General features: G+C 35.8%; 2 protein-coding genes across 4 annotated transcripts in view; one reads left to right on the top strand and one right to left on the bottom strand.

Moving 5' to 3' along the window:
• LOC145670244 (uncharacterized) overlaps window positions 1-25562 on the bottom strand; it is a 206995-nt gene that overhangs the window by 28474 nt on the left and 152959 nt on the right. Inside the window, exon 2 of one of the 3 annotated variants that reach the window (XM_081738651.1) lies at window positions 12681-14774. The exons of the other annotated variants lie outside the window; for them this stretch is intronic. Coding sequence (XP_081594777.1) covers window positions 13642-14025 — 384 coding nt within the window. The 5' untranslated portion in view covers window positions 14026-14774 and the 3' untranslated portion in view covers window positions 12681-13641. Of the gene's footprint in view, window positions 1-12680; window positions 14775-25562 lie in introns of those variants that run through there. 3 annotated transcript variants of the gene reach the window in all.
• Window positions 1-25562, top strand: part of LOC145670243 (synaptotagmin-10-like) — a 354389-nt gene that overhangs the window by 273679 nt on the left and 55148 nt on the right. The gene's annotated exons all lie outside the window — the stretch shown is intronic.

Here is a 25562-nt window from a genome sequence, read left to right as displayed (position 1 = left end):
ATTCCATATTGGCACTATATACCATGAATGCCTTATTAGAAGTGGTACGATGTTTGAGCGTCAGCCCGAACACTTTTGGAAATACCTTCGCATTACATGTTTAAACAACAGGGTTTCCCAATGAAAATTGACAAGAGGAAAGGTATGTGCAATGAAGATAGTGTAGTACACATTATAGCTAATAGCCACTGTTTATCCATGTCTAATCTATTAATACACAGAGTACAAATTAATGTAAAGACATTCGGAAATTGAACAGGAACGTAACCGCTTAGACGCTCTGTGGCTGAATTCCATGCGTTTGTAACAAATGTCAATATGAGAACTTGTTCTTCAGCATTAAAAGATGTGAACATTTTGACATAGTGGCAAATGTGTTCCAGAGACAGTGACAAAGCTCAATTCTGATACTATGAATTATTCAGTTCCTCTCCTTGAAAGAGTCTGAAAAATTATCGATCTTAATATATTTTCTATTTTTTGTGTTATAAAAATCATCTCCTTTTTCTTGTAATTTATTTTTTAAGTATTTTTCTCCACTATCAGCAATATGTTCCTATTAGACATATATTTGTTTATTACTCTTAGTTTCCAACGAAGTTCCTTTGTCTGATACTGTACTTTAGTTTTATTAAACACTTCCTTACCCCTCCCAATCATACTCTAGTTTCGTGATAGTCGTATCCTGTCCCCTAAGCTAAACTAGATGCAATTGAAAATTATAATTTCTTGTTCTATAAAAAGCCTGGTGCATTTGACATTTCGTCTCTCTAAACGACCTTAAGGTTACTCACATTATATATGCATATATATTATGAGTGCGTATGTGAAGTTGTAAACTTATGCCTATATCATTAAGCTTGCTATTTAACTTTGGAACACTGCGTTTGAATTAGGTGTTATAATTTGGTTATACGGAAGATCAGGGATGTAAGACACTTTGATGTTAATCCTAAAAGGAAATGTCTCAGATTCTAAGTGCCTGAACTCACTGTGAGGTTTTCCGCTCTAAATAATCTAATTAAACTACAAGGAAGTACAGGCAAATTCATCTATTTTACTACATAAAGCATACAAAAAATCAGGAACTTGTAAAGTACAGTGTAAAGTACAACTTTTTGACCACATCGAATTAAACGAATTCTTCATATACAGGAATCTGAGCTTTTTTTCTTAAGTGCATGCACTTACAATTCATACGAAACAAATTGTGAATACGACTAATGTACAGGAGCTTCTTCGTGGCTAAGCGGTTAGCGTAAGCGCCTTTGGCGCGGGAGACCTGGGTTCGATTCCTGGCGCGAGCTCATGTGGTTTGGATTCCACGTTAATCAGTAGGGCCACGTCTCATATAGCCGCGCTGCTGAACGGGACGTAAAACTCAAAAAATGAAATCAACGAATAACATACAAAATAATTATATCATTTCCCCCCCTCCAAAAAAAAAAGAAAAAAGAAAAAAAGAAAAGAAAAACTGCATAACCGCAAACTAACTTACTTATAACATACGAATATCAGTTGTCACATGAAATTAGTTCATTACCGCTTTCTTTCTTATTGTTTTAAAAAAACGCTTTTTTTAGCTAGTTTTTGAAATTACTTTAGGCATTTTTTTTTACCAGGAAAGAAAGTATATTTTAGATTTCTACATAAAATACTTGAGTTAGTAGGTATAAGATATAGTAACCCGTAACAATTTTCATCAATATTTCCTTTCTCCCGTTTATGGCTTCATAGACTAAAAAAGAAGTCACATACGATGTGAAACAATGGTTTCTCTTCATATGGATATTAGATACCTTCAGTGTCTTTATTAGGATGACCCTCAGGTCAAAGTGCAGTTTATCACTAAGCGGAGATGGATTACAATAAAATTTACAGAATTTGTATGAAAGACAATCATTTTTTCTTGTTAGAGGATACGATATTTTTTAATTGTTAACACATTCATTCCACTAAAGTTATTTGAATCCTTCAGAAAACCGCTTTTCATTCTCATGTCAAGGCTAGGTCAAATTATTATTTTTTGGTATCCAAAGGCGATTGACTCTGCTAATTAATTTAAACCATTCGTAAAAATGTTTTGTCCATGTCTACACCCTTGGATGCCCATTTTCCCAAAGATGCCCGTAAATCTGTTTGAAAAAGTGATGCTAAGTAACGAGTAAACGAGTCAGTTGAAACCCTAATATTCTCCCTGTTTCCTTAAAGCTATTACTCAAAAGTATTAGTTTTGAAATTAATCTTCCTAAAGTAACCAGTAAACAACTTCAGAACAACCTCAAAACTCAATTTCAAAACAAAGCGAAATCGTTTTTTTATTATTGGGTATTCTCTTCTCGTACACTAAACAAACATTCATATTAACATTTCGTGAGTGTATAACTAGTGTTTCAAATGACACGAATAACATTAAGGGAAACTTTTGTCTTCCTACCCACCATTGGAGTGAAAATTCTACAAAATTCTATTGTCTTACTCATAACCTAGATATAAAGAGGGAACTATTATACAATTTCCAATTCCTAGGTGAACATTTCTGGACATCTAATGTAGATCTGTAGACTGGGAAAACATTTCACATTCCTTTCAATCTCTTATGTATTGAATTTTATGGTATTCTATCTTATACATAATCTGTTTAAGAAGCATGCTCGTATAGAATTTCAATTTTCTATGTCTTGAGCAGTGTTATGAACGGCGATGAAACCTTGTTTATTCCCTTAGGGAGAACATTTTTGAAAACGAAGTCCTCGCTACACACAATGCTTCATGCAGAACATATCAATAACATTTCAAATCCCTACATGTATATATGTCAGTGATCTAATAAGTGGTAAAAATTTGTGGCAAAAATTGGTGAATAAAAAGTTTCTGTACAATATGAAAATATCAACTAAAATAATAGTTATTTTATCTTTATTTCCCAATCACACTATGTAAAAATTAGTTGGTCTCATGTTTAAGAAAATACAATACGATATAGAAAAGGCATCCTCATCCTCAAATTGTAGAAATTTTTCTCAGACCTTTTCCATATGTTTTGGATTACTTTGACATCTATTGATTTAATCTTTTGTCAGATAGGATACTTCAACTTGCATTCAGATTTGGCCTCTCGGACACTCTCGTAAACCATACCAGCTAAAATAACCGAATCATCTTCAATATGCCGTCTTTTGTACGTTTAGGAGTTGACTTCCTTTCGGGCACATATGCAATGATTCGTTATCTAATCGAGTGTTTTCTTCGCATAATGGCCGCTCGCAAGATTGGCCCAAAATGCAATTTTGCCATTCAGGTGGTAGTCCTTGATGAATGGAACAAGGTTTTTCAAACAATTGATTTAGTACGTTTCGACAGTGATGGCTGGGCTCACAATGTGCTCAATGTAGGCTCTTAACACCCTTTGATGAGAGGGCTACCCAGACGAGAGCGAAATTTTCCTGTGAGTTCAAATATCACATCTCCTGTTGCCGACACAGCACTAGAGATATAAAATCGGGCTTTCCCTGGCAAATCATACACTGAGAAAAATTCGTTTTTCGGACAGCGGTATATTGTACAAACATACGGATTCTTTATGTTCAGTATTGAAATCTGTATGGAACATACGTTATCCATATGCTAGATACGTACTGTTCTTTACCATCGTGCCGCTGCAGGATGTGACATTTAACAGTCTTTCGTATATTACATACATCCATCTATATGTGAGATGCTTACCGCATAAATACAATTTTTTCTGTAGTAATGACAGTGTGTTTATTCGGAACACTTATACGGAAAGTACGTACAAAACATACATTTTAGTTATTCATTTCCTGCAAGATGTACGTACGTTACGTTATATAGGGTTGTACGTTAAGTCCAAAAACGACTGGATTTGTGCATGTAACCTACGTTTCTACGCACACTACATACGTTTTTTTCTCAGTGTACCTGTAAATCCAAAGTATATCGTGTCGTCCATAATGATGATAGTTTTACTGTTCATAAGCAGGTTGTGGCTCTGTTTAGGTATGCGTTTGAGTTATTTGCCTGTACTTAAGTGATTTTAGTCGCTTACGACACTGAAGATCCAGAGTCGAGTTATACCATATATAACTTTGGTAACCCGAAGCTTATGTGCGAAACTCCTTTACACAGTTCTATCCTTGTTCTCAATGACTCGATTCAGTATTTGTAACTTCTTCTTATTTAATTTGCGCAAGCGACCCTCTCTGGACTTGTCGAACGGCAGATCTTTTACCTAGCAATTGATGATAGAAGAAAAAGATCTACATATATTATTTTCCTATGAGTATCTCGTCACATCTATCTTCTTTATAGATCAAAGGTCATATACACACTACCGAAACAATACTCTATCAGACGTAACCTAGTCCATATTTGTTACAGGTCCTACACCCTCAACTCGACGTTAACGTACGTTGTCTTGTCACAAAAAAATTATAAATAAACACAAATGGAATCGATCTGTCACTCTCACCGAGATAAGATCACTTTGGAAGTTTTGCAGAAACTTCTTACTTATGCATAGGACATCTTTTCCTTTTATTTACACAATATGTTTTTATGTATTTCGAAGAATAACTATATAATAGTTATAGTGCGTGGAAAACTTTCTTTGTATTTTTTTTTTTTTTAAATAGCGTTCCTCGAATTTAGGTTGTAGCTTTATGACTAAGTATGCAATTATCTGACCGTAACTGAGAAAATATGATTACTTCACTCTGCGCAAATTAAACCTTAAGACAGTGACGTATCCAGGGGACGGGCTGACCCCTTAGTGCAGCGATATTGAAAATGGATTCTTCTTATATGCAATATATTCTATTTGTGATCCCGATATTCTGGCATTATTTTTTATAATTTCTCGGCATAACCTAATAGAACTTACTTTCCTTCATTGGATTTCAGCAAAGTAATTATGTACTGTATTATTAATCATTTTTAGCTCTTTTTCCGTTACACAAGCACCAAAATTTAATATCTGTGGATGCGAATAGAAAATAATAAAAACAAAGTAAATGTTTAAAATAAACTACTAGCTACTGTTTAACCGTTATATATATATATATATATATATATATATATATATATATATATATATATATATATGTGTGTGTGTGTGTGTGTGTGTGTGTGTGTGTGTTTGTGTGTGTGAGTTTGATTGTGTACGACCTCGTGGGTTTGTCTAAGCCACTGTTTTAAGGCAGAAGTATATAAGATTAATGATACTTCTTTCTTTAATTTTTTGGTAGGGGAAGGCGTTGTACCTTTGAACACCTGTGCTTTTCTCGAATTCAGAGCTATCTAGGTGCGGTGATTAAAATTCGTTTGTAAGATTAAATGAAAAAAGCACTACAAACGCTTTTGGCTGTTGTTTACTGAGTGTTGTGCCGAGTAATGTTCCTTTTAATTTTTCACCCCCAAAACGAAGATTTTTTGTAGTTACCTTTTGAGTTTTGTGCTCTTCGGTTTTCGCAACTTGTAATATTTATTTGTCCAAACTTGGGGTAGAATCATTGGTGAATACAGCAATATTTTTAGTTTTAACACCTGTTCAATATTTAAGCTAGTGGAGAACTTTTTTTCGTAATGGTGACCCTCTTGTACCTATGAACATTAATGCATCGTGTACCTTTGAACGATAAATAATACTGTTTAAAGCTACACAATGTAAATAGTTAAAACAGTTGATATATTTTATATAGGTTAGGTTAGGATATGAAGTTATTAATTATAATTTTAAGTAGTTTCTATATATTCGCTTATTGTATAACATAATATTAAGAGTTGTATATGCTCAACTTTATTGTTCACAAGTTTTTGTTAGAACTTCTCTTCAATTTTTCATTTAATTAATAAAATTTCGATTCTGGGGAACTTTTTATAGCTAAACCTTTTATTGCAATTTATAACTGTTAATATTTACGGCTTCTTTTCATATTATTGCCTCAGAAACGTTGTAATTATCACTTTGTTCAAACATACAAGAGGGTCTGTTCAATGGTACACGACCATAATGTACGGTACCTGTGAATAAAACGGATATGCTCTTGTTATATTCTATAAAAGCTAATGTAATTACGTAACACGTTTAAAAATCATCCTATCTGATAACAAAGAGATGCCACTTCAAATATACGACAAAAATTGGGGGAAAAGTGCTGAATATTAGCACCAAAATTTCGAAGACTCTAAAAGTGTTTAGGGGCTGCGGTGGCTCAGTGGTAGAGCGTTCACCTCTGGTGCTTGGGGTACCGGGTTCGATCCCAGCCCCTGCCAAGTGAACTTTGTGGTGGACAAACACCGTGTGCGTGGGTTTTCTCGGGGTTCTCCCGTTTCCTTCCACTTTCTTCATTCCACCATTTCATTCATTACTCATCATCACCGTCTCCTTTAGCCTAACCGGCATAATCGTGGGACGTAAAACTCAAAAATTTCATTTCAATTTTTTTTTCTAAAAGTGTTTACAGGTACAACGCCTTCCCCTACTTTTCATTCAACGAGTTTTATTTAAAAATTCTGAAAGAAGAGAAATACAGTATTAATTTGTGAAATAGGTTAACTCATAATTAAATGAGACAGGCAATTAGAAATTGCTAATAGTTGAGTTTCAGAGGATCTCTCTTGTTAATGACTTTGAACTAACCTGATAACAAAGCAACAATACAAAGGGAATAATTAACCTAACCATCAGCTTCTAACGTATTCGGTTGGTTGGTTTTCAATAAGTGAGTAACATAATTAAACATGGTTAGGTAATGAGCCAAACGGAAGAATACACCTAATGGTTCTCTGCTTGTTTTTCAACCTTAATTTAAATCGAACTGGAAAACAAAAGACGGATTATTGAGACTTCTATTTGTTGCAGTTCAAATAACGAGCGGAAAAATGTATTCAAACTTGATGTATACTCTCGTTCTGTATAAATAATGGTACTTCTTTGCTTTGTTGTTGAAGGTATTTCTTTGAAGATGAAATATTGGTTCTAATTTGAAACGTTAAAACGCGGATAGACGATGATTACTTTTATGTGAATAGTAAATAAACTTAATAGACCATTGTTAGAAAGATACGTTTTTCATTGTGTTTGAAATTAGGCATATCTCATTGTAACAGTGAGCGATATAATTTATATTTAATGAGATGAAATATTTAAATTACATGTGAATTTTAAAATGTCATATATGATATTATACTCTGGAATAAATATTTTTTGAAGATTTATTTCGCACTTTTCTGCTGCCACCTAATAATCTGACACAACAGCGTACAGCCACTAGTGCGCCAAGAGAAAAAATGCACATACAATACTGATTACATCACAATACTATACATATAATAATATATAGTAAACTACAAATGAAGTACAAGTATTAGAAATTTGGATTAAAAGAATTAATGTTCTTGGTACTTAGGCCGATCTTCGTCCTCAATGTCCCTTACAACTATTTAAGATTAAAAAAATCTTCTTCCATAATAGGAGCAGAGGGGAATGATTTAAAGATACAAGTTGCGTTTCCCCGCTGAATTGCTCAACTGAGTCTTTGTATTAAAAATTGTTTGCTCCGCGGATCCCCTGTTTTCCGCGATATAATTATTTTGATTAAATAACATTTTGCAAATGAGAAGTATTCATACGGTCTGATTCCAAAGAGTTACCACTGGAAAGTAATACATTTCCTTATTGCGGAAAGAAATACATAAGCTTTACTTTTTAAAGAAAATCTTCATTGAATATTCGTATTTCATTGACTTTCCTATACCTTAAATTAACGTTTGCTAACAGGTATGCTCCTATATCTTTCCTTTAAATAGCAATTAGAGAAATTCATTGCGAATGACAATAATCACCTAATGTTTGATGGTGCATAAGTCGGGAACAAAAACCCTGCATAACAGAATATGTCCTATGCCTACTTTCGTCTCCATCAGAGATAAATGGTTCGTAATAATTTATATGATATTTTTGTTGGTATCACTAAGTCCATAACTGTGAGAATTGAGAACTTGGAACGAATGAAGTATTTTGTTGTTGTTGTTGTTGATTACAGTGAGGCAAAAAGTATGTGGTGTACGTAAAACCATAGATTATGTGCGTAAATCCCGTAGTTTTTGGACTTAACTTGCAATGGACTTAACTTGTTGGACTTAACTCTATGTAACATCTTGCAGCAAACGTATAACTGAAAACGTATGTTTTATACGGACTTTCCGTATAAGTGTTCCTAATAAACGTACTTTCCATACGAATGTGCGGTCAGGATCTCACATACAGATGGACGTATACAACATATAGCTGACGCATGTAACATACGTATACATACGTAATATACGGAAAGCTGTTAATGTCAGACATTCTCAGCGGCATGATGTAACATGTACGGCGGAAAAGGGGATGATGTAGCATATGGATGACATATGCTCCATCCAGATTTCTGTGTAACAACACTGTTAACCATTCATACACAGCACCGGGCTCTATTCTGGACGGGGCGAGAAGCTTCGAATATTAACCTAGATGGTTGTCCGAATGCACGTGGTCACGATAATATACGTATTATACCAACAGGTAGCAATGTCACGTGTACAGGAGTGATGTAAAGGAATTTGATTTGTATGGCGTGATATTTTTACAAATTAATATTTAAATCAAAAGTAGTAGTAGATTTCTGCCACTTTTGGTTTTAGTAGAGAGATTACTGTGAAGACATTGCAGATATCAATGTCTTGCTCTCTATTACTGTTTATATTCAATGGAGATTACCTTTACAACTAGAAATGGTAGATTTCTGCCCTTTCTAGGTTTAGTGAAGAAATTTGAGTGAAGATGGGATTATTTTGGAGACGCTTAATTGTTTACAGAAAATAGCTTCTTACTATTTACCATGGATTTCATTCTATATCCCTCAACGTCAAAACCGGAAGTGATTGTTTTCTGATACTTTCAACTTGAATACGGGATTAACAGAGAATACGAGACATATTTCTAGAACGTTAAATCAATTTAAAAATAGCTTCTCAGTATCTCTTATCGTTCATGGTCTATGTACAGTAGATTAATATTGAAATCGTGGATTGCAGTGGATTTCTATCGCTTCCAATTTTAGTATAGAGTCAAGGATGTCGATGGAATATATTCTTGGGACTCTTAGTTGAATGCAGAAACCACTTGTCACTCTAATATCGTTTTTGTTATGTAGTGATCAACGTAAAAATCGAAAAGTTTTTTCTCGAATTCTGGAATGACTTTGAATAATCGAATTCGATTCTCAACTTTTGACTCTTTCCCTCGGACTATACTTCCCTGCCAAATTTGATGGTAACCCATCAAGTAGTTCTTGAGTTTCTTTTGTCTCTTGGATGGTTGGACGGACACACGAACAGGGTAAATATATAAATGAGTTTTGATAAACCGAACTTCTTAGTAAAAGAGGCATTCTTGTATTTAAAACATTCAAACCGACAAACACCGTGTGCGTGTATTTTCTTTGGTTTTTCCTTTCCTTCCACATTCTCATTCCATTATTATCATCCACCTCTTATCACCGTCTCTCTTAGCCTCGGTGCATAATCATTGCACGTGAAACTATACATATACTGTACCAAGTGGTTGACTTGCACCGTACAATACGTAAGCAGATGACCACCCATACCTCTATGGAAAAGCAGTTGCCTAACTCGAAGGCGCACTTACGTATGATCTCTAGATGAAACTTGTTGTATAGCTTTTCAGTCTTTCTATATGATGGTCATAGTCTGTACTAGTAGCGATAACCAGTAATAATTGACTTCATTTGTGACGAGATGGCTGGTGTTGCTGCTGCTTTTACCAATGAGGAGTACACGGACATCATTTTTCTCTGGGGCAAAATACATCCTATGCTCGGAAGTTATATCAGGAACGATTCCCAATGCGACGACTACCGTTAGTACAATTATTTAGACATACGAAAATAACACTTAGAACACAGGGCTCATACAAGGTGCAAGCAAGAAGACAGACCAGTAGTTGAGAATGAGGATAATGAAAGAGTGGTTGGTTATTTTCAAGAACATCCGATACATAGTAAGTATGTAGTGGCATTTATTTCGTTGTGTTCGTTACATTTCTTGATATTTAAGACGTCACACTTAAACTATAATGAATTACTGTGAGTTGACAGTTTTGCTCAAATAATCCATGAATGTGAAACTGTCCATCTGGGCTCCCAGAGGTGTCGCGGTCCAATAGTGATCCGTCAAATTTCATTTAAAATGCCGTATTATATTGCATTAAACAATAACTCGTGTCTTCATGCGGTACAATGACCTCACTATGCATAGTGTTCGTTTCTTTGTGTGAACAACAGTACAGGAATGACCATAACCTGGGGTTCATTGAAACACAACCAGGAAACATTTTTTCGTTTAAGATGTTAGTACTCATTCTCATTTTCTCTCTCTCTCTCTCTCTCTCTTTCTCTGCTGTAAAGCAAAAAGAACTCAGTCTTAAAGGTATCCTTTCTATCTAATTCTCATTTTCATAGGATATTAATATGGATTGCGTATGTAATTCTCTGAAGATATTACTCTGCACAGCTGGATCCATATCTTATTCTCCATTCTCGTGGGATATCATTGCGGAAAACTGGAAACGAGCTTCGGGATTGCAATATCGATTAACCTAGAAAATAATATTCGTAAACTTAATATCATATGAAATGTTATATTCACACGTAAGCAACTTCTCTTCCATGGACCTCGAGCATCTACGCGTTTCCAATCGAAAAGCTAATAAAATGCCTATGCATCTGGAAAAAAAAAAAGACCAAACATGTCTACCTAGAGTTTTTTTTTAATTCAAACATTTGGTCACCTTCTGCTGGGAGGAACATGAAAAAAAAAACATAGGGTATTGTTGGAGACCACAGCGTTACCGGACTTTGGTGAGGTGCTGAAAACGACAACACACTCATGAAAAGTAAGAAATGTTGAGAGAACCTTACTTAGTGGTAAAACAACTACTCAGCACGCAGGAGACTGGGCTTCGATTTCCATCAGTTCAGCATTCAATGTTTCTTAGCTTATTTGAATGTAATTGTAAGCACAACGAATTGTCTTTATAATTACTAGTAATATGATACGTATCTAGTAGGCCTATTTGTTATTTTTCGCGTCCCATATCTAATAACATTATTAATATTGTTATTCATCATTATTATCAACCGTTATCGATCCACTGCTCGGTGGAGATCTCTCCAATATTTCTCCACAAACATCTGTCTTGGGCAAAACGTTCGAAGTTAACTCAAAATCTTTATAAACTTCATCACATCCCCTCGTATTAGGACGTTTTCTGTCTCTTGAGATTACGTCTGTCCATTTGTCATCAGTTCTTCTTACAATATATCTCACCCACTGCCATTTTAATCTATTTATTTTCGCGATTATATCCGTTACTCCTGTCAACTTCCTGATCCATGTGGTTCTTTTCCTATCTTTCCTGGTCATTCTGAGCATACATCTCTACATGTGTAGTCTGAAGACGACGAATGTCTGATTTTGTAAGGGTCCAAGTCTCCGATCCGTATGTCAAAGCAGGTAGAATACATTCGTTAGAAACTTGCTATTTCAGGCACATCGTCATTTACTTTTCAATGTAAAATTGTTTCTTCTGAATATTCTCCAACCTAGTTTGATGCGTCTGTTAAGTTTCAATTTAAGTTGTTGTCGTTGGTGTAACTGACGCATGGAATTTGTAGTAATTAATAGTAATGAACATCTACAAATGTACTCCAAAGGCTCGTTTGCTAGTATTCTCCATCGCTAGTTTGTGTGCATGTTTCTTCAGGAACGTTCGGCAAACCTAGGTCCTGTAATCTTATTGTTTTACAAACAAGATGACTTAATTGTATTCCTAATGTTCATATTGATAAGTTTGAAATTATAATTTGGCATATCTAGATTAAGTCAGTTAACTGAAATAGGATATCTTGTGAATTAGTTGCAATTGAAGATTTAGATGTATAACAAGAGGTTATTTATTTTAAGTGGAAGACATTTAGTGATGGTTTTGGAACCCTTTGATTTCTGTTAATTGGGAACTATAGGTTTAGTTTAAATTGTCTGAAACTAAAATGGTTTCTCGTGTTTAATTTATGAATAAATTACATCAGGACATTTGATTATTAATTGTTAGTATATTCTTCCGAAATTTCTAATAGACTTCATTAGAAACATTCGTGCTTCATTAGAAACTTCGATTGATGCTAAGCAGACCTTTTGTCATGGATCACGATCCCATAATAAAGTACCGTAAAACGGGTCTACTTTGACAGGTTTTGTACTATTTTAGATGTGTACAGGGGACACTAGCTGCAACCAGTCAATGGTACTATTCTCATTATAACAATAGGTATCTAGGTTACCACACCCACTACTGAACTTAAGTTTCTGCAAGTAAGTTTTGGCGGGGAAAATGAAAGAACTTCCTGTCAAAGTAGTTCCCGAGGTGGAACTACTTTGACACCTTATGTATTGGCTGCGTAAGGTTAAAGTTCCCGACGTATGGGGTTACTTTAACATCGAATTAATGTAAATCTAGTGTAAAACACTGTTTTGGCCATGTATATGCTGTATGCTTTTTAAAACCAGAAATCTTTATTCTTTTTTACATCATTATACAAGTTTTTCTTAAAGCTTTACTTTTGACATATCTTTACATGTAACAACAGAATGATAACCTTAATCGTCAACATCACAATCATAACATGCATACTGCGGATTTTTGGATCCATTATTACAAAACCCAAACACCCATTTTTTGCACCTAACACACTGAATCCAGTCTTTTCCGCGTTTGTAATTTCGAAAGTCACACATACAGATGGCACAGGTGTTTTCGTCATACCCTTTTATTTTCTTCGCATTCTTTTTCTGGCAGGGTTTCTTTTTGAGCTGTGATGGTTGTCCAGTTTCCAGTTCTTCAATCATTGGTTCCTCGACGACCACCTCTTCCGTCACCAAGGGCTCTCCGACGTTTCCTTCTTCTACCCTGATACTTCCCTTCATGTCTCTCTCGACTTGAGTGCTATCGGGCTCTTTATGTAACTTTAAGAGAGAAGCTTCAACGTTGAAGGGAACCAGACCTGTAGCGCGAAATCCTGCCTTCAGGTTCTTGCCTACGGTGGAAGCCAGGGAATCCACGAGTCGGGACAGTAGACCAGAAAACTGTTCCTTGGGAATTGATCCGTTTCGTCGAGTCTCCTTCCGTCATGATCTCAGTACGGCTCTCCACTTCTTCTTTAGTAGTCCATACACACTCACGTCCAGTGGCTGGAGCAGATGCGTTGAGTTGGGTGCCAGAGCAACCAGGTAGATGTTCCTCTCCTTGGCTCCCTGAATGACAGAAGGGGAGAAATGGCTGGCGAGATTGTCTCCAATAACAATCTTAAGGTCACTCGGAGGCGTGTTCATGTAGAGGTGTGGGACAAGAACATCGAAGAACCATGTCTCAAATAAGTTCATGTCAAACCATCCACTTGGGCAGCTTGCGTATTTGGTTCCTCGTGGGCGTCCTTTTGTCCACCTCTGGTAGATATTTTTGAACTTGTATACAACCATTGGTGGCAGAAGGTGGTCGTCTGCCTATCCACAGAACATGATGCTTGTTGACGATTTAGAATGTTCCATCACCCGCTCCACACGTTTACATCCTCGAGGAACAATAACCTTTGCAACTCCAGGATCATCCACGATACAGGTTTCGTCGTAGTTGAAACTGTTCTTAAGTTCAGCAGTCTCCAGGACACTGGTTATGTTCTGAAAGACCTTCTTGACCTCTGGATTTCCAATTCGTGCTCTTGCACCCTTGATGTTCGTTTCCAATCGTTCACTTAAGTTGTTCCTTGCAGCGAACGCCTTCACGAAGTTGGGGCCTGGGACGTTCTTCCTTCCTTTCCAATGCTCCACAACTTGCCCCTGCTTCTCCACGTACTTGGATGTCATGTGATGAATAACGCTGGATGTCATTAGAAAGCCCCAACTGCTTGCCGTAGCCAGGGACTTGGCAAGTATTTACACCTCAACTTCTTCCAACACAGGTGGATGCCCGGACACTCCCATGTGCCTAACGTGGACTTTATTAAGCAATGTGGGGCGCGGGATTCCGAACTTCTTGCTCGCTTCGGCCTGCGACATCCCCTTCTGCGACAGCATTAAATTATTAGCAAACATCAGACGAGATGCAAAGCAACGTTCGTATTTCGAGGGAAAGTTTGCTCGAATGTTTCGTTCGTATTCCAAGGTATCACTACATTTCCTAATCTTTAAAAAAGAAAAAATCCTGCCCTTGCATTCACTTCACGTTCGCATTTCATATATTCAAAACAAATACTTAAAACTAATGTTAAATACTGCGTATCGTTTTCTTGAACGGGGAGTGGATTTTAAATGAATTAAATGCAAAATTGATAGATAAATACATTTCCCCTTTTTAAAATTTATGGTTGGCTATCATTGCGTTACTTGAAACTGGCGTTTTAACCTTTTCTCCAAATTACTTTACTTTTCATTCGGAGTATATTATGATTTAGACATACAGTTTTTGCTTATTGTAGTCACCGTTTCAGACAAGATTGATATAAATACTAATATATATGTTACTAATAGTTACTTGGCATAAGGATGAAATAACCACTTCCATGTAATTTGAAGTTCAAAGTCTGGTCTAGATGAAACTGTAATATCTACCATTACGGCACCCACTAAACCTGGAGAACCTGGAAAAGTCAGAGAATTCGTGCCTGTCAAGTAAGTTGGAACCATCACTACATTTTACATATAAAAATGACAACTTAGATAAGTGATAATCAGTGATACTTTTATAAAAGTTACTGAGATATTCATTCTATTGTTTATGTTAAATTTGACGTCTAAATTTAAAATAAATAGATCAAAGTTCTAAAAACAATCTTGTCTTAAGGGAGAATTCCACATTAAGTCCAGAGATAATGTAAGATTTAACTTAGTTAAATACTATTAGACATTTACAAGGTCAGTGACCCCAAATCAATATACTCGTATAATCCATCTATTCAGCAGTAATTTGCACGGAAGAATGAATTGTAATATAAGTGTTACTTGATTTTGTAAATTTGTTTTTGAAATTGCTATGTACTGGTTTAATGTATATAAATATTGTGTCACAATAAATTCAGTAACATGTATGTCATTTCTCATATTTGCTATGCTGCAGTGCGTTAGGTCACTGAACTTACTGGATCAATAGGGAGGAAGGTCAGCGTACGCGCAGCCAAAGTCTGTGCGCGAGAACCTTGGCAAACCCACCCGTGACCTCTTTCATTGAACAAAAACAAGGTCACAATCTTGTTCTTCGCGACCCACAACGCATACCCTAAACCTCTCTTATACTCCCACCTCCTATCTCTGGCTGGAGAAGGAGGGATGTTTGTGTACTTCTGAAATAGAAGCTAGCCAGGGCCATTCACCTCGAGCGCTAAAAGCTCCAGGTGAATGGAGTATAAGTCAAGATCTAAAAATAGCTCACTTTGATCAAGTACCTGCATTAGAACATAACATTGGAAGTATTTTGTATTACTTTGTTTTTTCCTTGTTTTAAAAGGAATGTAGGACACGTCGCTTTTGTGCAGAAAATAAAGACTTAAAAGAAGTTGCATAATCAATTGCTTTTCCTATTTTCTGAAAATCTTTTCAGCATCAAGAATACAAAAGATCTATCTCTTTTGACAAAGGAGAAATAGAAAGTTTTAACTGTCAAAAGACGTGAAGTAGCTGCAATAAACAAAAAAGTAATAATTTTGATATGTGCGAAATTGTGCTTTTATTAATGTGACACTTTATCAACGGATTTGATTTGTCACCAGTTTTAGTATTATTCATTCAGTTAGATTTTATTTGAATTTTAGAAATGCAATGTAATCTTTACGGAAATGTCCTTGTAAACTAATGGGAGTGAGGAAGAACAAATCTTTGACTTTAACGTCCCACACTTATGTTCGTTAGGCTAAGAGAGACGATGATTAAGGCAAGTGAATGATGATGGAAGAGTTGATGAAATGAGAAAGTGGAAGGAAACAGGGAACCCCGAGCAAACCCACTTACGCGGTATTGTCCACCACAAACTTACCTGGCCGGGGATCGAACCAGGGATCCCACGCACAAGAGGTAAGCGCTCTACCACTGAGCCAACCGTGCCCCTCCCCCCATGGGTAGAACATTAAGTAAAATAGAAAGAAAGTGATTGAAAACAAGTGAACCTCCAAAAAAGAAAACATCTTACACGATAACGTTGCTTCCAAATTCGTATTGCCTTAGATCAAACTCGCTGGTCTACTTTTTCTCGCTGGTCTACCCCGCTCAACTTTGATGAAAGAGTACTGGTTTAATTTTCGGCAGGACATTTTTAAAATTAAAACCTTCAACAATTGTTCGGGCTCACGTTACACGTAGGCCACGTCTCATATGGCCTTAGTACTGAAAAGAAACACTAACCAACCAATCAATTATACCATGTTTACACGATAAGCAAACATCTACGTTCCTGCGCTTTCATAAGGAATACACAAATGCACCAACTCAAAGGGATAAACAAGTTTTCCACAGGAAAAGCAAGGAAACTTCGATAATTGCGATGAGTACTAGTGACGAACCAATGCTAAACCAGAAAGGAATATAGACTCTGGAAACTAATTAGCTTTATGGCAAGCTTCTCACCATCCTTCCCTGTGCACCTTAGAAAACTTAATAATGTTTGTATATTTGCAAGAAATACTTTGCATAGGGAGATTAATTAGTTGCAAGGGACGTTCGCGCTATGAAAAACCGCGTTCTTCTAGGTGGATTTCAATTTAATTTTTCTTATCACAAATTATAGGATAATAGACACGTTTAACGATGGATAAACATAACCCAAGTAATGGAGAGAAATAATTGTTTTTTTTTTAAATATCTTTGGTAGACAGTAAAAAAAAAAAAAAAAGATTACGCACTAGAAGTTTCAATTTCGTCCTCTAGATGTCAACTTTTGGAGGATGTTTGCTGCCATCTAACGGCGAGATGTGTCACTTCTACTACCTTTTTGTCAACAGTAGAAAACTGGATATGTACAGAGACAGTTAGTCATCCTTACTGGTATAGATGTTAACGACTTTATTTCATTAACCTATTCGACCGAGATAATCACTCTAGCAGTCTATAGCAAAAATAATAATAATAATAATAATAATAATAATAATAATAATAATAATAAATAAATAAATAAAAAATTCGTTTTCGTTCATGGGTTTTTCTGTGGACTAACGGACGGATGTACAGCGTGGTCCGGAAGTGGACGTACCCCTAATTCTTCGAAGACAATGTTAATGGACATTCTTACCTGGAGATGCTTAATGAGTAGCTGGTGCCTCAACTGGAAGAAAATGGTATGAAAGGCACTGTTGTGATACAGCAGGATGGAGCACGAGCGCACTTCTCGATTCACATGCGCAATTACCTGAATCAGACGTTTCCTGGCCGCTGGATTGGAAGAGGTTGTGCATCTTCACCAGCTCCCTTTGCCTGGCCTCCAAGAAGTCCCAATATGACGACATCAGACAATGCTCTCTGGCGTTTCATAAAGCAACAAGTAACAAACACTCGATATCACACAACGCAGGAATTACGAGCAGATGTCGAACACGCTTTTACTTTCGTGATTCCGGTGTATCTACGCAAAACATCTGCGAGAACTTGGCATAGAATTCAGCTGTGTTACGACATGGATGGTGATCATAACTATGTTTATGACTCTTACGACTTCAAGATAACTGTGTGCAAACATTCTACCATAACCAACACTATACTGTTGAAACTTAAGGGAGGGTACACCCACTTCCGGACCACCCTGTAAGTCGCCTTTACCCGTTACCCGTTGACTCTATTAACGTAATCGGCCCTGATAATAGCTCCAGACATCTATTTCGAAGACAAAAAAATAAAAATGATTCCGTTCAAGAGTCATCGTGGGGAATAAGTAACTGACGGAGGGACGTAGTAACTTAACAATATTATACTGTAAGTCCTACTTGTCTGATCCTAATAATTCTTCACTTACTTGTGTGATCCTAATAATTCTACAATTGTAAGTGAAAATCTTTCAGTTTTACATCTCACACTTACACTTTTAGTCTCAAGGAGATTCATACATACGAAAGCAATTAATGAAATAATATTTGTAACAACTTTTTCAGACCAGCTATTCTAAGTGAGGTTTCTTCATCGGTTTTCCTCATTCACACCAAGTAAATGCCGGGATGGTACCTAAGATAAAAATCTCAGGCCGCTTCCTTTCTTCCTTTCCCATTCCCTGAATAGATGAATGCTGAGTGAAGCCACCCTTCATAGGCGACAGGCTTAAGGTCATAAATGCTTCTAATGTTCAGAAATATGTATAAATAAAACAAATTATTCATAAATGTTTGTTTTCAGTGGAGGATCGAGAAGTTAAAAACTGGGAGACCACCCAGAACCCAAACTATGATAGATATATCATGAGTTTACTATAAACTTTCAAAAATATATAAGTAATAACTCCAATTATTTTTTTCATTCGAAAGTGGGCTCTAGGACCCTCGGCCCCGGGCTAGATTCGCCTCTGTTTCTCGTGATTCTCTTACTGTCTTCAGCAGAGTTAATAAAAAATTAAATGATTAATTTTTTATTAACAATTTGAAAATATGAATAATATTGAAAACTGCGTTATGCTGGGCACTTATGTATAGTTTTCTTCATTCATTCCATCAGAGATGGCAACTTCTGTGTTGTGAATAAATTCTCACACAAGCATCAAATCCACAGAAACAAAGTGTTTGTGTTACGGGTATCTTGTACTATCTCTGATATCATATTGCTGTATTAATATAACCAGTTTTGCACAGCGCTCTATTTTATTCCTTGGTCCCGTTCCTTCTTTTTTTCAATACTTTCTTCAAGGTGAGAGAAAAGCGGGATCGACGGCCTCTACTGAAACTTTGAGCGCCCAAAGATATTTATTTTATTATGTAACTATGAATCATGGGTAAAAGCCGAAACAATAACAGGTTCTTAATTGTAATCTCTGCTTGCTAAGCAAGTATGTCCTTATTATTCTTCTTATAACTTTCTATTGGAACGAAGGGGTCTGTCAAATATAAAAGTAGGAGGGGAGAAAATAGAACAAGTGAATAGTTTTCGATACCTGGGTAGTGTTCTTAGTAATGACATGAAATGCGAACGTGAAATAAAAGCAAGGATAGGAATGGCGAAAGAAGCCTTTAAAAGAAAGAAAAGTCTGTTTTGTGGGACCTTGAACAAAGAGATGAGAAAAAGACTCATAAAATGCTTCGTGTGGAGTGTTGTGCTGTATGGGGCAGAAACGTGGACATTGCGTAAGGGTGACGAAAATCGACTGGAAGCCTTCGAAATGTGGGTGTGGAGAAGAATGGAAAGAGTTAGTTGGGTCGAGCGGAAAACAAATGAGAGAGTGTTAGAAATGGTGGGTGAGAAAAGAACATTTTTAGATATTATTAGGAAGAGGAAGAGAAACTGGTTGGAACATTGCCTAAGAAGAGATTGTATCATGAGGGACGTCCTAGAGGGTATGGTTGCGGGAAAGAGAGGGAGGGGGCGAAGGAGACTACAATTAATTATATAATATTAAAACAGAAAGATCATACGCGAAGACGAAAAGGTTAACGGAGGATCGTGGAGCATGGAAGCTTCTCAGCTGCGGCAAGTGACCTGCCAATAAACGCAGAATACCTATGATGATGGTGATATAACTTTCTATAGAATGTAAGTAATTCTGTTTCCAAGAAGAAAATTCCTTCCTATATTGTGAAAAGAAACTACTAGATTCCTACTACAAACAGTCTTTGCAATATCTTAGCCATTATTAAGAATTTTCCATCCCCGATCAAGTAAGTTTGTAGTGGACAACATTGTATCCGTGGCTTTTTCTCGAAGTATTCTCCTTCTCTCCCACTTTCTCATTCCACCAGTTCATCCATCAATCACTTGCCCTAATAATCGTCTTCCTTAGCCTAAAGGGCATAAACGTAGGACGTTAAACTTAAATATTTTATTTCGTTTCACTTAAGAAAATTCATATATCATAAAATGAATTTGTTTTTCAGTAAAATATAATTGTTGGAAGAACCTTGTACCAAGGGCGCTTTATTTTCCTTCGTTAGTTTTAGCACTTCAAACTGTAATTAAAAAAATTTAAACAGTAACTAAATTCGACATATTTTTAAGAAGTAAATTTGTGTTTACTCACTGGGCAGTTATATAAATAAATAAGTTTCTTTCGCACTTATGAAACTATAAACTAAATTTGTACTTGACTGTACCAGAAAGACACAGAAGGTTCTATGCAGAGTCATTAATACCTCAACTTTAACGCGTGATCCTAACTTCCGTGTTTAGACTCATGTCAGTGAAGATAACAACGATACATATCGAAAAGTCCAGCCATGACTTTTCTCAAGGTTGTCCAAACACAACAGGAGAAATCAACATAAGAGAAAATAGGTCTCTGAACTGAATAAATGACGACTTTCAAGCTTTCAGTCGACATTTAATTTTTTTTTATATATGTTTTTGGTCTGTTAACGTTGATCCTATATTTAAAAGTATTTACCTTGTCGAATTATTATATGATTTTGGGCGCATCCATCATTGGCAATATTACGATCCCGGTGACTTCCATGCATTTAGTTTTCTCTGCGTTTGCTTCCAAACTCATATTTCTGTACGCTTTCAATAAAACATCTGCATTTCTTTCTATTGTTCTCCTATCATCCCCTATTGTATTTACATCATCAGCATACGCTATAACCTGGTGAGTACAGACCCTGTTCACTGTCTTTGATTTTTCTTATAGTGTACTTCAGAATAAGGTTAAATTACAATGGTGACAATGCATCTCCTTGTTCCAGGCCATTCTCAACGTGAAAGCTGTTGCCGAGAATTTTGCTATTCGGACTTTACTTTAGGATTCATTTAAACGCGTCTTAACTGATCTGACTAGCCTTTTTGGTATTCCAAATTCTGTAAGAATGTTGTACAATGTTTCCCTCCTAACCGAGTCGTAGACCTTTCTAAAATCAATAAATAATTGATGTACCGGGGTATTATATCCCCATTTCTTTTCAAGTGTTTGTCGAATGGTATTTGTCGACAATAGAAATAATCGAAGTAACCAAGCGAAATATTTTATTTTATTTGTTTTTCATTTTCCGTATGGAAACCAGTAGGCTATAGAAAATTACCATGAATATTAGTGTATTCTCAAAAAACATAACACGTGGTTTTAATATTGATATCAACTAAAATGAAAAAAATATATTGTTCTCATAGTGTAAAAGCAGTTATCAAAGCATATTTCTTTCCTTTTTCTGATCAAAATACTTCTATAACTTAACTAGCTGAACCTGCGCTATTTACACAGCTCACAGCGTTAATATGAGCGTGAATCTCCTTCTCACTTCTCACTATATCAGTGCAAGTCCCTTTACGAACAAAGGATAAGAAGATTCTCAAAGAGAGTGAATTGCTATAGACAAACATATAAATCTAATATTTTAGTAAATAGAATATTGGGGGGAATTTGTGGCAAGTTTGAATAGGTAATAGCTGATACCAAATACAAATAATTTTTCCTTATAATTTCATATCCGAGCACACGTCATTGTGGGTCAACAAGCCTTCGAAGTTGCCAGCTTGCAATAAATTTTTTCATTCATATTAAAGTGAAGTGCCTGAAATGTCCATCAACCCGCTATACGTAGCTCCTCTACTGGTTACCTTTTACATGGGTCAATAGGGCCAAAACGACATCTAAAATGTGGAATAGGAAACTAAAGACAAGTTTTTTTTGAAAACTTGAATGAGAACTTGCAAATCTACACAAAATTTGGAATAGACTAACAAAAATGGCACGTCTCTAGCACTCGTGGTTTTTGAGATCTCATTGTCGAAAGGATTGGCCACAAACATATATTTTTTTCTAGCATTGTAATATATAGACTAATAGAAAATAAACCAGACTGCTAACTCTGTTGTATTGATTGCATGATGAACAAGAAGCATTAAAAAAAAGAGCAGACTCATTGTAATTAAACAGGTAATTAATTAAAACGTAAGATGTTGAATTCTTACCGCAGTTCAATGCCAATGTAGTCACGGTTTCAACAAACTCTGCAGTGTAGTAATTTAACAAGCAATATTAAATATGAAACGTTAACGATGATTCATTTCTATAATTGTTGCTTGTAATTTCTCTAATTAACACATACACATCTTCAAAGAAGTAATTATTGATTCATATTCAACGAAGTTTCCAAGTGACCTTGACAGATCTGTCAATGGAAATTGATTGTGAATACCAATTAATTACACTTCTTTATATCTGAATAAAAATTCTTCTCATCAACAAGAACTGGTAGTTATTGGAGGAAATCGAGTAATTAATTTTAAAAGAGATAAGAAATTCAAATATTGAGAGGGAGTGCTTTGTTAAAATTAGCATATTCCTAGTATGCAGACTTCCTTGTTATTTCTATCAGACAACTGTGTCTAAGTTGACTTATTGTTCATTTGTTTCACCTACATTCACTGTTGCCACACTTGGTACAACTGTACCAAATTCAGCCCTTTTTGTCATTCATCGGCCCGTTGGTACCACGCTGGCATTTTCAGCCCCTTTTGTGGAAAAGTTGGTACTATTCTACCCAATTCAGCACCATTTAACAAATACTTGTCATCCCTACATCTCTTTCTTTTGATGTCTTTCAGGGAAGGTTCTAGGACTCTGCACGACGGACCGCGGACACCCGTTATACGGTGACGGTGGGTAACCAGCTTAAAATTCCCATTCGTCGTTCCTAGACCAGTTGTACATTTTTTTTTTTTTTTTTTTTTTTTTTACAAATGTCAGTTTACTTACCTTATATTCTTCTTACATTCTATTATTCTCCTTCGGTCGTGAAATGAACAAGAATAAGGAGCATTAATTTATATTTTAATATTTTATTATAACGTACTATTTACACACAAACTCGATGATTGATTTGTTTCTAGTTTTATATTTGTTCATACACTGAGAAAAAAATGTAGGTGGCGTACTTAGAAAGCTAGGTTACATGCGTAATTCTTGTAGTTTTTGGACTTAACGTACAGCAGACGTGTAACTGAAAACGTATGTTTTATAATACTTTCCGTATAAGTGTTCCATCTATAAGTACTTTCCATATGAAACAATATAGGCGGTCAGGATCTCAAGTGCAAGTGGACGTATATAACATACAGCTGAGGAATGTAACATACATATATGTATGTAATATAAGAAACCGTGTTAGATATCAGACATCAGCAACGGCATGACGTAACATCTAAGGGCAGTGCGTATGTAGCATATGGATAACGTATGCTCCGCAGTGATCCCTGTAGTAAGCAAGAGGATTCCGTATATTTGTACAATATAACGCTATCCGAAGAATGGATTTTTCTCTGTATATGGCCATAATACTTTTTTGGTTTATTGGTCATTTTGAAATAAAGGCGCGTTTGATTTCCTTACAATACATACCGAAAATGATAACTGTTTTCCCTTTTAATTTGTGACCTCTGTTAAACTTCCTACGTGCAATAAAAGTTTCATCTACTTCCACGGTTGTTCGGGTTACTCCTATTTAAATGTTTTTAAAAAGAGTACTTTCTTGGTTTGCAGTTTTGGAAGAGGGGGGGGAGTGCTAAAACTTCATCCCTTTTAGTTTCGTGTTATAGAGCCATGTATTACGCTGGTATAAAATAATGAATTCAGTCCTTTTTGTTTCAATTTGGTACTATTTTTCAGCCCACTCCAGAGATAGGACTGTGGCAACACTGCCTACATTTTGCAACCAACTGCTCATTCAGGTCAATTGATTCAATTTCCCTCATAGTTTTCGATGTATGTGTATCTGTGTTGACAATGCAATGTTTTATAAACTGTAAACTTACACCCCGCAACGAGATCAGTGTGTTAAACATACTGGAATAAGTTTGTTAACATTGCATTTTTTTTTTTTTTTTTTTTGCTCCAAGTTGAATATTTTTTACTATTTCAGTGGGTTATCAAACACAAAAAGTATATATGACAATAATTAATGTCACATATTTAGTGTGGAACAAGAAATTATTTAATGAAGAATCATTTCAGAAAATTGGATATACTAGTATTAATACAATTTTTACTTTATCACAACGATTATTATTACAAGTTGTAAATAAATAGCTTTATCTGGTTTATCTAGGTCAATTGGAATAAATACCAAAAACAATTGTATATAACGTAACAAACTTTACTAAACATTTTCATGGTAATGTCTATAACAATTGAAATATCAAACGTTACTATTTGAAATTATTATTATAAAATAAGTGAAATAGGTGACTGAGGATCAACGTGTACCGTTGAAATTGTACAATGTCGCAATCAAGGTAATGAAGAGGTAATTTAGGTTTTATATCTTAAGTTATGCTCCAGCAAGAAGAGGCGGTATATGGAAAAAGGGCATATATTGCTATATGCCCTTTTTCCGGAGATCATTTTATCGAATTCTCCAGTCTTTCAAGAATATGTGGTGAAATTTTCATCAAGATATTTTAAAAATTGAGGTTGGTACTCCTGTTTTTGTGTCGTGTGCAGAGCTGTATTTTGGCGGTAATAGATTCGTACTGCAGTCCATTGTGTTTCGTGGTGATTATATCTTAAATCTAAACATGAACGCTAGTAACAGCAATGATTCTAGTATTGCGGAAAGCATGAAGAAGGGTAAGAAAATATATATTCAGCGAAGAAACAAGAAGAAAGAAGATATTAAGCGTAAGCATCTTCGAGGCGAAGAGTATGTCAATGCTGGAGGGAAACGTATCAGCAGCAAAAATTTCAGGTATTGTTCTAACTGTTGTCTTAAATCATGTTGGGAACAGTTTTCTGTGGATACACAAAACGAAATATTTGCAGGATTTTACAACCAACAGGAGAAATCATGCCAGGACTCATTTTTAGCTAACTGTATGGAACGAAGCAAAACGTCGTCTGGAAAGAGGACTGTGAATCCCAAGAAGGAACGTTTGCACACTTGGTCGTATTCGTTGTGTGTTAACGGAAGAAAAATGCCGGTGTGTCAGCAGTTCATACTAAAATTGTTACTAGTGTCCGTGAAGCGGCTGCGTGTTATTCAAAGTAAACTACTGGCAAATGCAGACTTCAGGGAAGTAAGGGGGTCTCACGCGAATAGGCCTCATAAACTGCAAAACAATGTGTTGGAGCTAATGGCAGAACATTTAAATACTATACCCAGTGACTGCAGTCATTATTGCTCGCATAAGACTAATCTAAAATACTTTGAGAATCCTAATCTATCGATAAAGAAACTTTATGAGCTTTTCCGCGAATATTACAAAGAGAAATCTGGCACTAATCTACGTATGAACTACAAAACATATTTCCGCTACTTTTCCAC

Source organism: Thermobia domestica, chromosome 14 (assembly GCF_964235325.1).
Source record: "Thermobia domestica chromosome 14, izTheDome1.hap1.1, whole genome shotgun sequence".
Lineage (NCBI taxonomy): Eukaryota > Metazoa > Arthropoda > Insecta > Zygentoma > Lepismatidae > Thermobia > Thermobia domestica.
The sequence above is the reverse complement of the archived record's forward strand: the minus strand, read 5'-3'. Positions and strand labels throughout refer to the sequence as shown.